We start from the raw sequence: 14,435 nt of genomic DNA, 5'->3' as shown, positions 1-14,435 counted from the left end.
ATTTTAAACCTCTATGGTAAATGGTAAAGTACATGTAAGCTGGCATTATTTTGTGGCAGGAATTTGCGTGGTAGTTGTGGTGAATGCAATTTTGTACACAATCTGTCTGTATACTTAATTGTTGCTATCAGCGAGTTCAGGCTCTGCTGCAATTAATTTGTTTAATCACCATCATCTTAAATAGACTTGCACCATAAAAATACTATTTGTTTTGAACCCATAATCTTTTGCTCTTTGCGCAAAAAAGTCCTAACAATAATAATATACGACCATAATATAAATTGCTCAGTAATGATAGTACATTGTATCATGCATAAGGTACAAATCTAAAGGAGCAGTTAGTTTCAACCACAATCACATCGACTGTGACAATAGCAAATTGGATCTCATCCAGATGCAATTAACTCGACTACTCTAATTATGTCTGACCTTGCGATCAGGAAAAAACACTAAATTGCTCAATAAAATCTCTGCGTATGCCAGCGGCCTCCTTTGGAAATGTACGTGGTACTTTCATTGTTGCTGCATGATGCTGTAAAAATGGAGTTCCTTTAAAGTTCTATCTTTCATATTGTCAAGCAAGGCCCCACACATTTTGGTCTAGGACAAGGTGCAGTGGGCGCTCTTTGGGGAGAGGATGCAGAACACGAGTCAGAGTCTTGTTCATTTTCATTTTGAAATGAAAACCTAGTAGAGTCCTTTCATTCTATCTTTATGACGAGTCATGAACACACCCAAGGCTAGAGGTGATGCACAAGCACAGTTTTCATCAAAACGCAGAACATTCCCAATTACTCTATAATCTTCATTAAAATGATCTACAACCATGGCATTCAAGAGCACAATAAAGTAGCATGTTTTAATTGCCATTTTTCATTGCACGATAATCCCCCGCTTCTTTAACATGATATTGCTTCTTGTTTAATTACGTTACATGGGAGATTGCCGACAGTAATGATGCATTTTGCAAGATGCGTTTCAAGGTGAACACATTGTGATGGTTCAAGAAGAGACTCAAAAGGCATGTAGAGTTACATTTGACACCGTCATAGCTTTTTATAGGCCAAATAAAGCCTTCTACCTTTTCTGTTGGAGCTTAGATTCCTTTAGCCTGCTGCGATGGATAGATCCTGTTTGACTTTGTCCATTCGCTCTCCAGCTGATTATATTATTAGCTATTTGTGCTTCACTCTGGAGCTATTTGTGGTAGCTTTTGCCCTTTCATCCCATGGAATTGACCAAGTTCCACAAAGGCATCAACCTCTAACCTGACACAGATCATACTAGCGATAATGACATGATTAGCTGCAATTAGATGACATCCATTTGGAGCACAGACTATCATCATCATAATATGCCTATTCAAAAAGTTGCTGTGTTGTGTGAAATCGATTGGCCAATGGCCATGTAAGTTTGGCTGAAAGAAATCAATGCGCCATGCAAACAAGCAATTTTTGTTGTTGCAACTTGTGATTATAATTGCCTGTAAAACCTGCAATCGGATACTTTGTACCTGTTCAATCTCGCATCGTAATACCCGATATCATCTTACAATCTCTCGTAATCATACGTGGGATGACTATATCGATGCGCCTAGACTGAATAAATTGATACCTGTCATAATCGAGCAAAGAAAACACCAATTATCTCTTCTTAAAGGTGTCAATCAAACCAATTAGATCTCACTAAAAGTGTCAATCGCTATCGATTGTGTACGAATGATACAGCACTTGAGGGCCTCAATCATCGGATAATCAGGGCTTAATATGCCTTGCTTCAAAGAAAGTGACAAATCAGCCTAATCAGTGTTAGTCCTGCAATTAATCAGCTAATTAGTCTGGGCAATCAATGATGGGGGAATGTCGTTAATGATTTTGGATTACACAAAATGCCATGATCACATTAAATGCAACATGGTGGTTCCACGTCTTTTGATTGACAAATTGCTTTTTCGAAAGATTTTAAGTATTGTGGTAAGTATATGTCAGTGCCACACTATTGGTTTGGCTGTGAAACTTATGGCATAAAAAGAAGAGGAAGAAGAAGAACGTTTGGCTGATATCTACTCTGTTCTAGTCTGTAATTGGCCCAATACGTTTGTTACTTGATCATATGAGCCAGGATGTCGCAAGGTTTCAGGTGACACATGCTCATTCCCAAGCAAATCAGCAGTAACCTGTGTGAGAAAGCAGGAACCTGTTGCAGTACTATGTGATGAGCATTCTGTATGCCTGTTGGCATGCCAGTCGACTCCAGTATCAAGGCAACGTTCCAAGTGAAGTCATTTCTGCTTGAGGTTCCAACTTTCATCACTGACATCAGGCCTTACTCATGCTGATACTAGCTTTCCTCGCTGCCTATCAAGGTAGGCCTTCTCAGCAGTAATCTGATGACATTCTGTACAATGATAGTTGTAAACTTGCTGTTATTACAATACATGTATGTATCCTATATGCTTTCATGAAGTTTTTTCTTGCCCAGATAGTCGGCAGCGTTCCAGAAGCGATTCTAATACAGGTTGTTTTATGTTTATTTTGTTGGTTCTAACAAGCCATTACCAGGACTAACTACATAGCTATCAACTGTAATTAGCCTTGCCAAGAGCTAATCTTGGTGAAGTAGCTTCACAATGATCAGAGTATTTTGTTTCTAGGTAAAGTTGGCCTCAGTGGTGTTGCTACGTGAAATGCAAACCAATTTAAGAGATGGAGTGCATTAATGCCGGTATGGGGAAAAATTTGTTAAAAGTAGACCCCAGGGATGAGCTTCAAACTCAAACAAAGTTCAACATGCCATCCAACATGCCCAAAAGTCCTGCAACAAAAGATGAAATGAGAAGAAAAAAATATTAAATGCCACCAGCAATAGGCATGACCGGATTACCTGCGGAGTCAACCTGGGATTTGTCTGCTAAAAATTATCAAAAAATAACTGTAAATGCCATCTACATGCTAAGGAGAAGAAAACACCTTATCTATCCACAAATAAAAATTGGATGCATCCTTTCAGTCGCAGGGATGAAAGAAGATTATCACATTCGCTGATGCTATTTTGGCCATTTGTGATTCACAAAAAATGGCCACCGATTGTGTTGTGTGTTCTCTTTCAGACATCAAAGGCCGTTTTGTGCAATTGCACATACTAATTCCATTGTCACCAAGCAGGGTGTCCTTTGTAGAGAGGTCTCTGCTGAGGGAGGTTCCACTGTAATTATAATTTCCCTTGACAGATTCATCAAATTGGTTGAAGTGTGTCAACAAGCACGTGATAAAGATACAGAAAGTGACATTATAATCATCGCACTCATTGGCAGAATCGTAACTGCGTAGAAAATAGACCAGAATTTACAAGCAAAAGATCAATTTAATTTGCAGAACAGAATTGAGAACAGCTAACGAGGCAATTGACAATTTGGAGAAACTCCTCAATGGATTGAGAAGTCAATAAATTATAGGTTAAATTACATTTGAAATAATCAGAAAGGCCATTCAGTTTAGGAAAACATTGAATCAATTTGAGGAGCAGTTGGCTATTTCGTTGCTAGCTGGTGAAGTTTGTAATGAGGATCTTTAAAGAACTTATGAAAGCTTTGAGTGATCTGTTGCCAACACAAAGGGGGGGATTGGGGTACCTCTCCATATGTCCCGTTATAAAAAGGGTCCTGTCCCAATCCTGATATGCAATTGTGACTGAATCATGGCACAATCCACTACTCGTCCCAAATCTGCCTTTCTTCACAACTCGCCATCTTGAAAAGGATCCATCCCCTCAGAAGGAGTTTAAGCCACAGAGAACTCAAAACTAGGGAACGCAGTGGGGTCTGCAACTATCAAGATACATGTTGTTGAATCCAGGTGATAAAACTGAATCCTTGCCAACCAGTTAACGACCAGTCCCTGAAGTCCCTGGTATGATTAATATCCATCAAGCATCAGGTTGTTCAAACCAGTGGGAGTCGCAAAAGGTGCAAAGAACACATTTAAACCAATCAATTATTTCTCATCTGACAGTTGTACTGCGCGACAGGAAGCAGATTTCCGGCAGACAACACCACGGTAATCAATTCCGTCATTTTGTCGGGTATCATCACCACGTCCAGTATGCTCAGTGATCTTAATAACAGCTGTTAAATAGAGGGCGCTCATCCTCTTACTCCACCAGGTGCTATTTCCGCCCTTAAGTTTATGGTCCTACTCATAAATCGTTTTCTCGGCTCTTGAAAAAATGGTGGTTTTACCTCTTTTTACTCAACATTTGTCGATGGCAATGATGTATGTACATCCTCAACCATCAGATTATCAGTTTTGTCTCCTCACCAAAAATGTGTCGCCTAAAGATCTACAATGACACAAAAATTGTGTGCTAAAAAACAAATCATTGAGAACAGAAGACTTGACATGACCTCTTGCCTTACGAAACATCCTTCATTTTGTTTTCAACAAGGCGCTAAGCAGTTTTATCTTGTCTGTTGAAAAAAACCTTGAGTGCAGATTATATTTCCGCTATAAAGTCCCACCTAATACGAAAATTTTTTTACGTTCATTGATTGATTCGTCTCCAGCTTCAGGGCGTTATTTGCTGACGATACTTTTTATGCTGCAGCGAGTTCAATCTTGGTGTCGATTCTGCCAGCGTGTGTCTCTGCGTCGTTATGACCTCCGGTGTTGAGATTGCTTAATCATTCATCAAAGTGAGAGGATTGAGTGAACGGGCGGGAACTGCTGGAGTCCTATTCTTGATTAATCGCAACAATTGCTCTATCTCATCGTTTACCACTACATCAATTTAGTTTTAATTTGATGATAAGTAATTCAGATGAAACATGTTTTTCATAGGCAACTGGGTTTCTTTCAGAAATATTTCATTTTGTATCTTTTTATGAGATTGGAACTTGTCAGTAATTTATGCCCACATTTCTTGAGTTTGTGGAAGGAGCTTTGTTGCAGCTGGTGATGTCTATATCCCATGTACTGCATTGAAGGACAAATTGCCTGAGATAGCAAGCCATGAAGCTGTTTATGGATTTAACTATGGTTTTATTTTGGACAAACCACTCCACTACTCTTCACAACACCACAGTCTTTCCTTAGATGGTGAGCTTACAAGCTTCCATGGCCAATGATCAAGTTGGCAATCCTTTGATAGTCTTGGTTGGTTATTTCACTAACGCAAGTCTCTGATACTGTGACATGATTTGTGTCTGATGCTTGTTGAAGCAATTAGCATTTAGACTGGGTAGACATACATGCTGTTCTGTAGAATTTATCAGCTATGATAATGAAACAAGGAGTCTGCAGCCATCTCCAGATACGAGGAGTGATTAGCACTGTTTTCATTGCAGTCATCTCCAGTGTCGGGTGATCATGTTACGTGCTTGCCCAAAGGTACTCATGTTGTAGGAGCCGCACATGCCTAGGGACCATTTATATCAACATATCAATACTAGACTGTGGCTGTAATGTTGGACTTTCCTGACAAGGGAAAATCCATAAGCGTTCAGCCAATTTGCTTTGCTTTTGTCATCGACCTTCAGAGTGCTACCTCTTAAAGTCCATCCGGTAGTCTATTTCTTGTTTGCCGAGCCAATACAAGAGTCTGGTTTCAGGATCATGCAGTCGTGATTGTTGGAAGGTCTTTGATCTCAGTGTATTTGAAAAAGCGGAGTCAAAGTCAGAAGACCAATAACCGCATTGAAGTGGCAATTCGATTTGACTTGGCGGGGGAATGTTCTCTGGAGAATAATTCCTCCAAGTGCAGAGCAAATGGTGAGGAGGAAGAAGATATTTGATTACTGAAACTAGTAGAAAAAATACAGAGGCTAGCTTTTAATGGCGAAGTTTAGGACACTTCTTTTGGAATGCTTTTGAGTAACATGGTTCAATATGTGTCAGAGTAGCCAAATCTTGGACAAAATCTTGCACAATCCACATTTATCCTTGCTCTTCTTTGCAAATAACCACCAGTCCATTCCACGTTTGCCACCAGTGTTTGCCACCAAGATTAGCATTTAGACAAGCGAACACATCCCTTGGCGTCAGTTATCGCGGATATGTCAATATTCATTGGTGGTCACTGGTACTTGAAGACGAAGATCAACTCTGACATTGACCACACTGGCATTACTGGACAGCTAGAAAGGCAGATGTATATTGGTTTACAAGGATGATTTTTATATGATGGCACTGTGAATTGTTAGCAGAGAGATCATCCTGTCGTACACATATTTCCTGTGTATTTCCTCTTTCATCTGCATCAAAACTAAACATTTAGATAAGTCAAGCACATCTCCTGGCATCATTCATCACTGGTCACTTGCACTAGAAGACAAAGAACAACTCTGACAAGACTGGGATCGGACAGTTGGAAGAATTGCCCATGAATATTGACCAGAATGTTTGATTACCATGAAGGCGTCTTCAAGATGAAGACCGAGTCACTTGCTCCTAGGAGCCGTTCTTTAAAAGTATCAGCTAGTCTCTGGGTCGTTAAAGTGCTTTGATCAGAGATTCTGTCCATGAAAACCCTTAATGCTCTCATCTGTTCATTGCCTTCAGGGAACATGTGATCATCACTCTACTTAATAGTTTTGTCCTCATTGAAGTTGTTGAAGTTGCTCCCCTGTGTTGTAAGTTAGCCTGAAATGTCCATGATATGAAAGGACATATAGATTATAACCCTACCATGTCACCAGACAGTGTACATTTCATTATTTAGTGACTGTACAGCTGAACGTGAAGACTGGACAGATATAGGTGATGACGGTTTGGGAATTCACTGATACATTTTCAATGCCCAGTGTGGCATTGAATAGCTTTATCACAGTCTCGCTGACGTGGGAATCGGCATGGGACTTGTGTTGATCAATATTTCATTCAGTCTTGTTGGGAATTTGGTATGATACGTGTAGCCTCAGAGGGGATCAGTTGAATCGTGTTGATATTCCAGAATTTGCAGGACATATTGTCTTATAACATATAAAAGGATAATTTCAAAGCGTTATAAATTTTGTATTGAAGTACCCTTAACAGGTATTTATAGGACAGTGGTTGCACAGTAGAAGCTAGAGCGTTGAATTCATGATAGAGAGATAGTGAATTCAACTCCCGGCTGAGTCGCCACCTGGTTCCCTTCCTGTTCAAGTTCAAATGATGGCTTTGTACTCTGCTCTTTGAAACTCCAGAAAGTTTGGCATGCATCATTGCATGACATCTCCGTCTCTCATCCAAGACATCTGTGGACATCTTTAATCCATCTTCTAAGCCCCAGTATTAGAGTGTCTCACATTTTTGAATGGCTGCCATGCCATGGAGACTTGGGATCTGATGACCAATTTACAAGGCGGGCAGATCTCCTGTCTTGGGTAGGAGTGACCGGCCAAGACAGGAGAGGTCACCATGGATGAGAAAGAGAAGATTGCGTGTGCTAAGATAGTGTAATGGCATTTGTCCCAGTGAGAGTACATGTAGCGGAAGAGTCCAACTTGTTTCATTGTCACAACATCTTGCTACAAGATCCGGTGACCAGTCTTATCAGAATACTGGTAGATGAGGTCACAGTGGATGGGAGAGGGAGGTTTGGACATGCGGAGATATTATCAGCATTTGCGGCACTGGAGTGGATGTGATGAGTATATCTCAGTCATGGCTATTTGATGGTCGCTGAGGCCAACTCAGATGACATGGCCAATAACTGAAGGATTGTAGAGAAGACCATCACATATGCTGATGCAGGGCTAACTTAATCGTAGCTTTGTGGATTACAGGAGTAGCTAGGAAGGCAGATTGCTCATGACGAGTTCGTGTCATGGCATTTTGTTTTAACTTTGAAGAGAATTATAAGTACATGTATTACGAAATCTCAAGCGCAATATACAAGCAAAGTTCCCCAACCAAACTTACACGTAGTATAGTCATGTTAGTAGTAAACTCCCAAAAACAAATCAAAATCTCATCTTCATATCAGAAGCAAGACTCAACTATTTGTTATTTGTTTAATGATATAGTGTTTTATTGGCAAAAGAGACAATGCAGCGACTGTACAATAAACATTTGGTCCACGCTCAGCGCTAAACCAATGGCGACTGTTAAGTTGGGTGTGAAAACCGATATTGTGCCTAGTCACAGACTCGTTATTGGGAGAAAGCCAATTGTACAAATGTAGGTTTTCGATACTATATTGTAGTCAAGGGATTATTTTGTCAACTGTCAACTGTCCTTGCTTGTGTATGGGAGGACTATAAAGGAATTATGATTGATTTGGTAGAATAAATCAAGTGTTCTACAGACTATGATCCTTTCCCAATTGGCCTCTTCAGGTGGTGAAGTTCTATTGCGGGGCAAAATGGCCACCCTCTCATCAGCTATAATTAGGTTAGGCCTCTCTTATATTTGTCCCCTGCAACCATCAAGAGCCATCACAGAGATCTTACACATCATCCACATCAACTTCTGCCCAAGATGACCCAATGATTGCCTTGCATCTCGTGATGCCCAATGAGATAAATAGATTATTTGCTCTGTAACTTTCTGGCGAAAAAATCAATGCACCGAGAAAATCTCTGATTCGTTCTTGAATGTTATCAGTGCAGTACACAGCCCAGAGCTTGATGTACGCTCATTCAGTTTTAAGATATTGGATTTGAAAACCCTAAACTGATAAAGCATGTCACTGTCACAATTAAGTCGAATTGATTTTCATTGTGCTTTTTAGCTTTTTCAAAGAAAATCTTCGAGTTTTATTGTATGGGTTTTAGTGAATTCTTTATTGCTGTAACTGCAGCACAAATAGTACAACAAAGGCTCAATCTCGGCAAAGGCTCAATTCATGTGGTGCGACTGTAGTTAATGGCATCCAGTACAACACACCATGGAAATCTGCACAAAACATGCTAAAGATGAAAGCATTTTTAAGATGGCAGCGCATGACGAAGACAACGGTTTATCTGAGTCGCTAAAAGCGCCGCCGGGGAGTCCCATCCGTTATCGAGTTTCACAAATCGCATTTCAAGATAAAAAATACCATAGCTGGGGAAGTCATGATTTCATTGGTCAGCTGCTAAAGGATTATCTCTCTATTGATTTGACAAGATAAAGTAGTTTTCACAATATTGAATATTCTTGGATGGTTCTTTTACTCTGGTGAGTGAATGAAAAGTTGTTTTTGCCTCAGATATCTTCTTCTGGTGAGAAAAGCATTTGATATTAAATCAGGCTATGATTTGTTGAATGGTACAACCAAGGTTGATGCTGAGTTCAAGGTCAGTGGAACAAGCAAGGTTGATGCTGAAGGCAAGGTCAGTAGTACAAGCAAGGTTGATGCCGAAGGCAAGGTCAGTAGTACAACCAAGGTTGATGCTGAATCCATGATCAAACAGATTCATAATTTTTCTATCCTTTTGAGTTTTTGATTTAGGAAAGTTGCTTCTCTCATTTGTAACTCAGAAGGATCATACAACATCTTTGATGCCCATCTTCAATGTCTCTGTCAATTTCTCTTTGCAGTACATCGGAACGCTGGATGTACCTCGTCCGAGCAGCCGCGTTGAGATTGTTGCCGCCATGAGGAGAATTAGGGTGAGTTGAGTGACCTCGCTGCAATAATCCTGCCTGTGAGGCTGTGTATGTTATCATTGACATTATCTTTGCCTATCGTGCCTATCGGCAGAAGCCATTTCAATTTCCCTGGGAAAAGCGGGAAAACGTTCCAAGATCTTTCCCAATTTTAGGAATAATTCCACATAAAAACTTACATCCATCTTGTGTGTCAGAGTTCAGTTCTAAAAGAAATATCATACATGACCTTTGCCTTCAATGAGCCAAGGAAGTCTACGTACTGAGGTCTACACTTCCCTCCTCTTCCTTTATATAGATGGCTTTGGTCGTGTAATGAGAGACCTTGTCAATACTATGTCTAGTCGAGTAGAAATCTTGCAATGATCAAAAAGTCTTTCGGTGGAAGGGCAGCGGTACTAATGTCGTAGTTCATAAGATTGATGCAGTTGCTTCTGTGATGACTTAGAAGGGTTGGAGTCTGACTCTTAATATCCTCTTTAATACTGAGGCTCAGAATACTGAGACTCAGTTTTGAGGTTTTGAGAAGCGTGCAATAAAATCACCATGCTATTTCACCATCTTCTTATCCTTCAGCCTATTGAGTTCCCATCCCAATTTTACCCTAACATTGTTCAGTAACATTTCATTTCTGGTTCTCTTCCTTGTTATGTTCAAAGTTGTTTTTTGTGTACAGTACTTTCACTGCCCAGGTTGATGAGCCTTTGATAGGTTGCTGTTTGTGACACAGTTGTAAGTCTGTGCGTAAAAACAGTGGGTCCACAGTGAAAGGTACACGTTAACTCGTAACTCAGAAGGACCGAAACTGACATTTTCTCCTATAATGCGTCAACTGGAAATCGAGTTGTCTGCAGATGGATGCTGTAGTGGAGAACATGTCAGTCCCTGGGTACAACTGAAATACTATCTGCCAAATAAAGATGCCAACCTCGCAACCAAAAGCCGTTCTAGTATGGGTTCGAAAATTGGAATGAAGAAAAACCAAACTTTGAAGGAATCCGCCCAGGAGTTTCTGCACAGCGGCCAGAGAAGACATTTACTTGTGAAGCTGATGATAGTGAAGTATTTGCGAGCACACTTGATACCTGCTCTGTTCTTTATAATTCACTGGATATTGGAATTATGAATTCATGAGACAATTAATGGGTTATTAGGTTTCTTGCTAGTTATCTTCTTCCAAAATGATTCTCCAAAATTTCATTATTTTCATCAAAGTGGAAAATGAGAAAGATAATGCATAGATGTTGATGTGTCTTCATCATTGAAGTTGGTTGATTACATAGGTCATTAATGCAGATGTGATTATGAGTGAAAGAAATTATATTTGCAGAATCTTCTGAAGTTGGAGCGTGGTAATTGTTGTTGTAAAATAGTTAGAAAGTTGTTAATTCTTTACTGATTCTAATTTGAAGCATTTCCTCTTGGAGGTTCTACTAGTTTCCCAGTATATGCAAAAGGCTAAAATATCAAGTTTAAGCGCTAAGCTTGGGATTAAATTAGAACCCGCTCTGAAAACTTAAGAACCTGATGTTCAATTAAGGGAATTTCATGTTAAAGTGGTTGAAAGATCCTGCAGAACAGAAAACTTTTGTGGAAACTATATCAAGTGGAATCAAGTGCAACGAAGCAAACAGCCGTTGAACAAACTTCAACCTAAAAAATACAATGTTCTGGAACTGATCTGTGGAAAGTAGCTTCACCTCGTCTAAGTGGATTCGAAATGAGATACAGACCACAGCAGGTTATTTTTTAACCCCCTGATGAGTTCCATCGAGAAAACACCTGTTTCTAGTGCTTTGGTAATGATCTCCTGCTTCTGAAAGAAGTTTTGTTCAAGTGTTACTGATCCCCCTATACTTTTTTTGGTTCGTACTTTAGCTGATTGTGCCGACTGCAGTTTCAACTTCACCGTCAATCTCTTTTAGAATGCTTCAGGTGAGAGTTAGCAAACCAGCAAAAGATTATCAGATAACACATCAACGTATTTGAGTTCATCGCCCCAGTGGTTCTCAAAGAATGTATTTTTTGTAGATTTTTGAAATTGGCAGATAACAAGACTGTCTAAAGCATGAAGAAAACCACTCAGAAGTGAAATGGTTTTAGAAGTATCTTGCCCCTTCAAGTAATTTTGATAATATTATTCTCAAAATGGCAAGTTCAGCAACTGGAAAAGTTCATAGCCAAGGGAAACAAGACTGAGTTGGCATTTTCAACTGTTGCACCTACTGCTGAATTTGCAGTTATGATGGAAGTTGTTGCTGCAAGATGTTTAGAGCACAATTCCAGCTGATGCTGGGTCGGTCTGAACCATGTATATCGCAGTATTTTGTTGCCCAGAGTTTTACTACGTATGAGTGATGAAAGATAACGTCAATGCTTCTTCTGAAATATTCTGATAGGCATTAACATGTTGAAAGGTTACTTAATAGTCAAGTGTTTCTTCAAAAATCTTCTGGTAGACATTAGCCTGTTGAACAGTAGCTTCAGCAATTGCAGTTCTTGAAATGACTCATAGCTTAAGACCAGAGTGGTGGACTGGTAACTTCTATGGTTCTTCCTAAATAGCTAGGTATTAGAGTGATGAGTGGTAACTTCATTCAACAGTTGTGGTTCAACCTGCCAGGAAAGCTTGAACGATTACACCTGTTCTCCTTACACATTGCGGGGATCCATCTGAGTTTCACATTCTTGATTCAAGTCTTCCTGGGGGCTAATAAGTCAAAGTCAGTCTGGCTATGCAGTACGGTTTACTTTTGAAAAGAAATAAAGTGTTCTTTCTAACTTGGGTATGAAGTTACTTGCTTGTAATGAGGCTTTAAACATCTTCTTTTTGCACTTGGTGAAAATAGCCTGTGGAAAAACTTGCAGTAGTCAGTGATTTCTCATGGCTTAACAAAGATGTTTGAAACCACCATGGAACTCCTCTTTTAGACCTGTTATAGTATTCTATCCATAAGGATTGACATTCAACACTTTCTTTGCCATCCTTGTCACATCATCGTTTGAATGATTCAGTGTGACATTAATGCACATGGTTTAAAAAGACAGTTACTGGATAGAGTCACAAAGAAAAAAGTATGTGATCAGTTTTAGTCCATGGCTGGCTCTTCAAACTTGCTTGTAAAAATGCTATAGTATTGGAAAGATCATGAAAGAAGATGACGTCTACAAGTTGCAACATTTATCATTAACGAAACTCCATAAAATGTGAAAAATAAAGTTTTGCACTTTCTGCTTAAACACCTACACAAAAGTTTTGCTTAAAAATATGACTTTATTCTTCTCTCCTGCTTCATTGTAAATGGTGAAGGATGTGAATTCGAAACTCAGTTTGTTCCAAAACGTAGGGAGGCTTGAAGAAGGTTTACTTTCTTTTTAAAAGATGTTGCTGAATGACTAGAACCGTTGTACATTCTATTGTCATTATAGTATCGAGGGATGTGAAATTAAATCCGATGCACAGAAATTTCTTAGGAAGTCTGCTGGGTGCATGAAATCTTTTGAAATATGAAAAGCATTGTGAATTTGGGCGACACAAAACTGAAATCGTGTACGTATCCTGTGGAGTTAAGTTACTGGATCTCAGACGTCTTCATTTCTCCATTTCTCCTACTATAGTAAGTGAGATCTATAGTTAGGGAGATCTCATTTTAGTAGGTTAAAAACTGTTTATCATCTGACAAGACAAACTGCTTATAAAACCTGACCCCATCATATTACCACGACAAGATGTTGATGCTTGTAAAACCAATCGATGAACTTTACACGCAGAACAAGGTAAACTCATTGAAGAAAGAACCTGTTAGTTGAAGTAAACGCAAGGTATATCTATGTAATCCTGGTAAATGTATTTTCTCTTTGAAAGCTTCAAGACTGATAAACATATGTTGTTGCGGTTTGCTTACTTCAACTAACTTTCCTTCTTTAGTAGGACGAGGAGTCCAACACTGCACAGCCTTCCACTTCTTCTTCTGCATTCACTCTGGAGGAGTCATTCTCCAGGGAGTATTCCTCCTCCAAGGCGGGATGAGCATTTTTACATGCCACTACAGTTAGAATACATTGGAGCTTAGTGGCCTCACAGGTATGGTGATTGTGTTACGAGATTTTATCGTGAAAAAAACTACCAAATGTATCCATCATAGTACAAATGCCAAAAGGTACGATTTGGCCTTGTTATTTTTTTCTCCTTTATTCCATGGCCACGTTTTCATAATGGTTAGACCACCGCCATGACAATTTTCCGCCTACCTGATGCTAGTCTTTGATGTCGACCAAGATGTGATTGCTAACGAGATGCTGTTATCTACATCATTATTCTGAGATGACAGGAAATCAGAAAAATAACTACATTTGGGGCACTGATGGGTTCTAACGCAACAAGTATGGTTTGACTGTCTTTTTTTTGCTGCGGTCTTCAAGGTTGCTTTGGGGGGTATTGGATTGCAAGATATTTGGTGTCGTTCTATTTCAAAGTGTGGTTAAAATCCAATTTTCTGAGGGTCTAGCGTAAGCCCTGTTAGAAACCCAAAGAACAAGATACCTCACGTCTGAATGTGACAAAATGCGAAATACGGTGTCGTTGTATCATAGACAATCCAGCAAAGCTCTGAAAGAAATGACTTGCCAATATGAGTAACACTTACTATGCCATTCAAAATCAACACCAGTATCGGGCAAATGGGCAACTATATTCATAACATATTGTCTCATAATCTCTCACCCGCTAACTCAATCTCTTAAACGCATTGGAACAGGACAAGTAGAAGCGCCGACTCCCATTACTCTCCCATCATGGCGGCCCCGGTGGTACAAATTAGCGACAGACGAGATGAATAGTAGATTCTCTGTACAAAATCTAATAAA

The 14,435-nt window shown here is 39.6% G+C and overlaps 1 protein-coding gene across 7 annotated transcripts in view; it reads left to right on the top strand.

The window, feature by feature from the left end:
* The window catches only part of LOC135501068 (carboxyl-terminal PDZ ligand of neuronal nitric oxide synthase protein-like), a 65,698-nt gene that overhangs the window by 8,331 nt on the left and 42,932 nt on the right, over positions 1 to 14,435 (top strand). For all 7 annotated transcript variants that reach the window (XM_064792808.1, XM_064792809.1, XM_064792810.1 and 4 more), the window contains exon 2: positions 9,501 to 9,572. In XM_064792808.1, coding sequence (XP_064648878.1) covers positions 9,501 to 9,572 — 72 coding nt within the window. The remainder of the gene's footprint in view (positions 1 to 9,500; positions 9,573 to 14,435) is intronic.

The sequence above is a fragment of the Lineus longissimus genome, chromosome 17 (assembly GCF_910592395.1).
Source record: "Lineus longissimus chromosome 17, tnLinLong1.2, whole genome shotgun sequence".
Lineage (NCBI taxonomy): Eukaryota > Metazoa > Nemertea > Pilidiophora > Heteronemertea > Lineidae > Lineus > Lineus longissimus.
The sequence above is the reverse complement of the archived record's forward strand: the minus strand, read 5'-3'. Positions and strand labels throughout refer to the sequence as shown.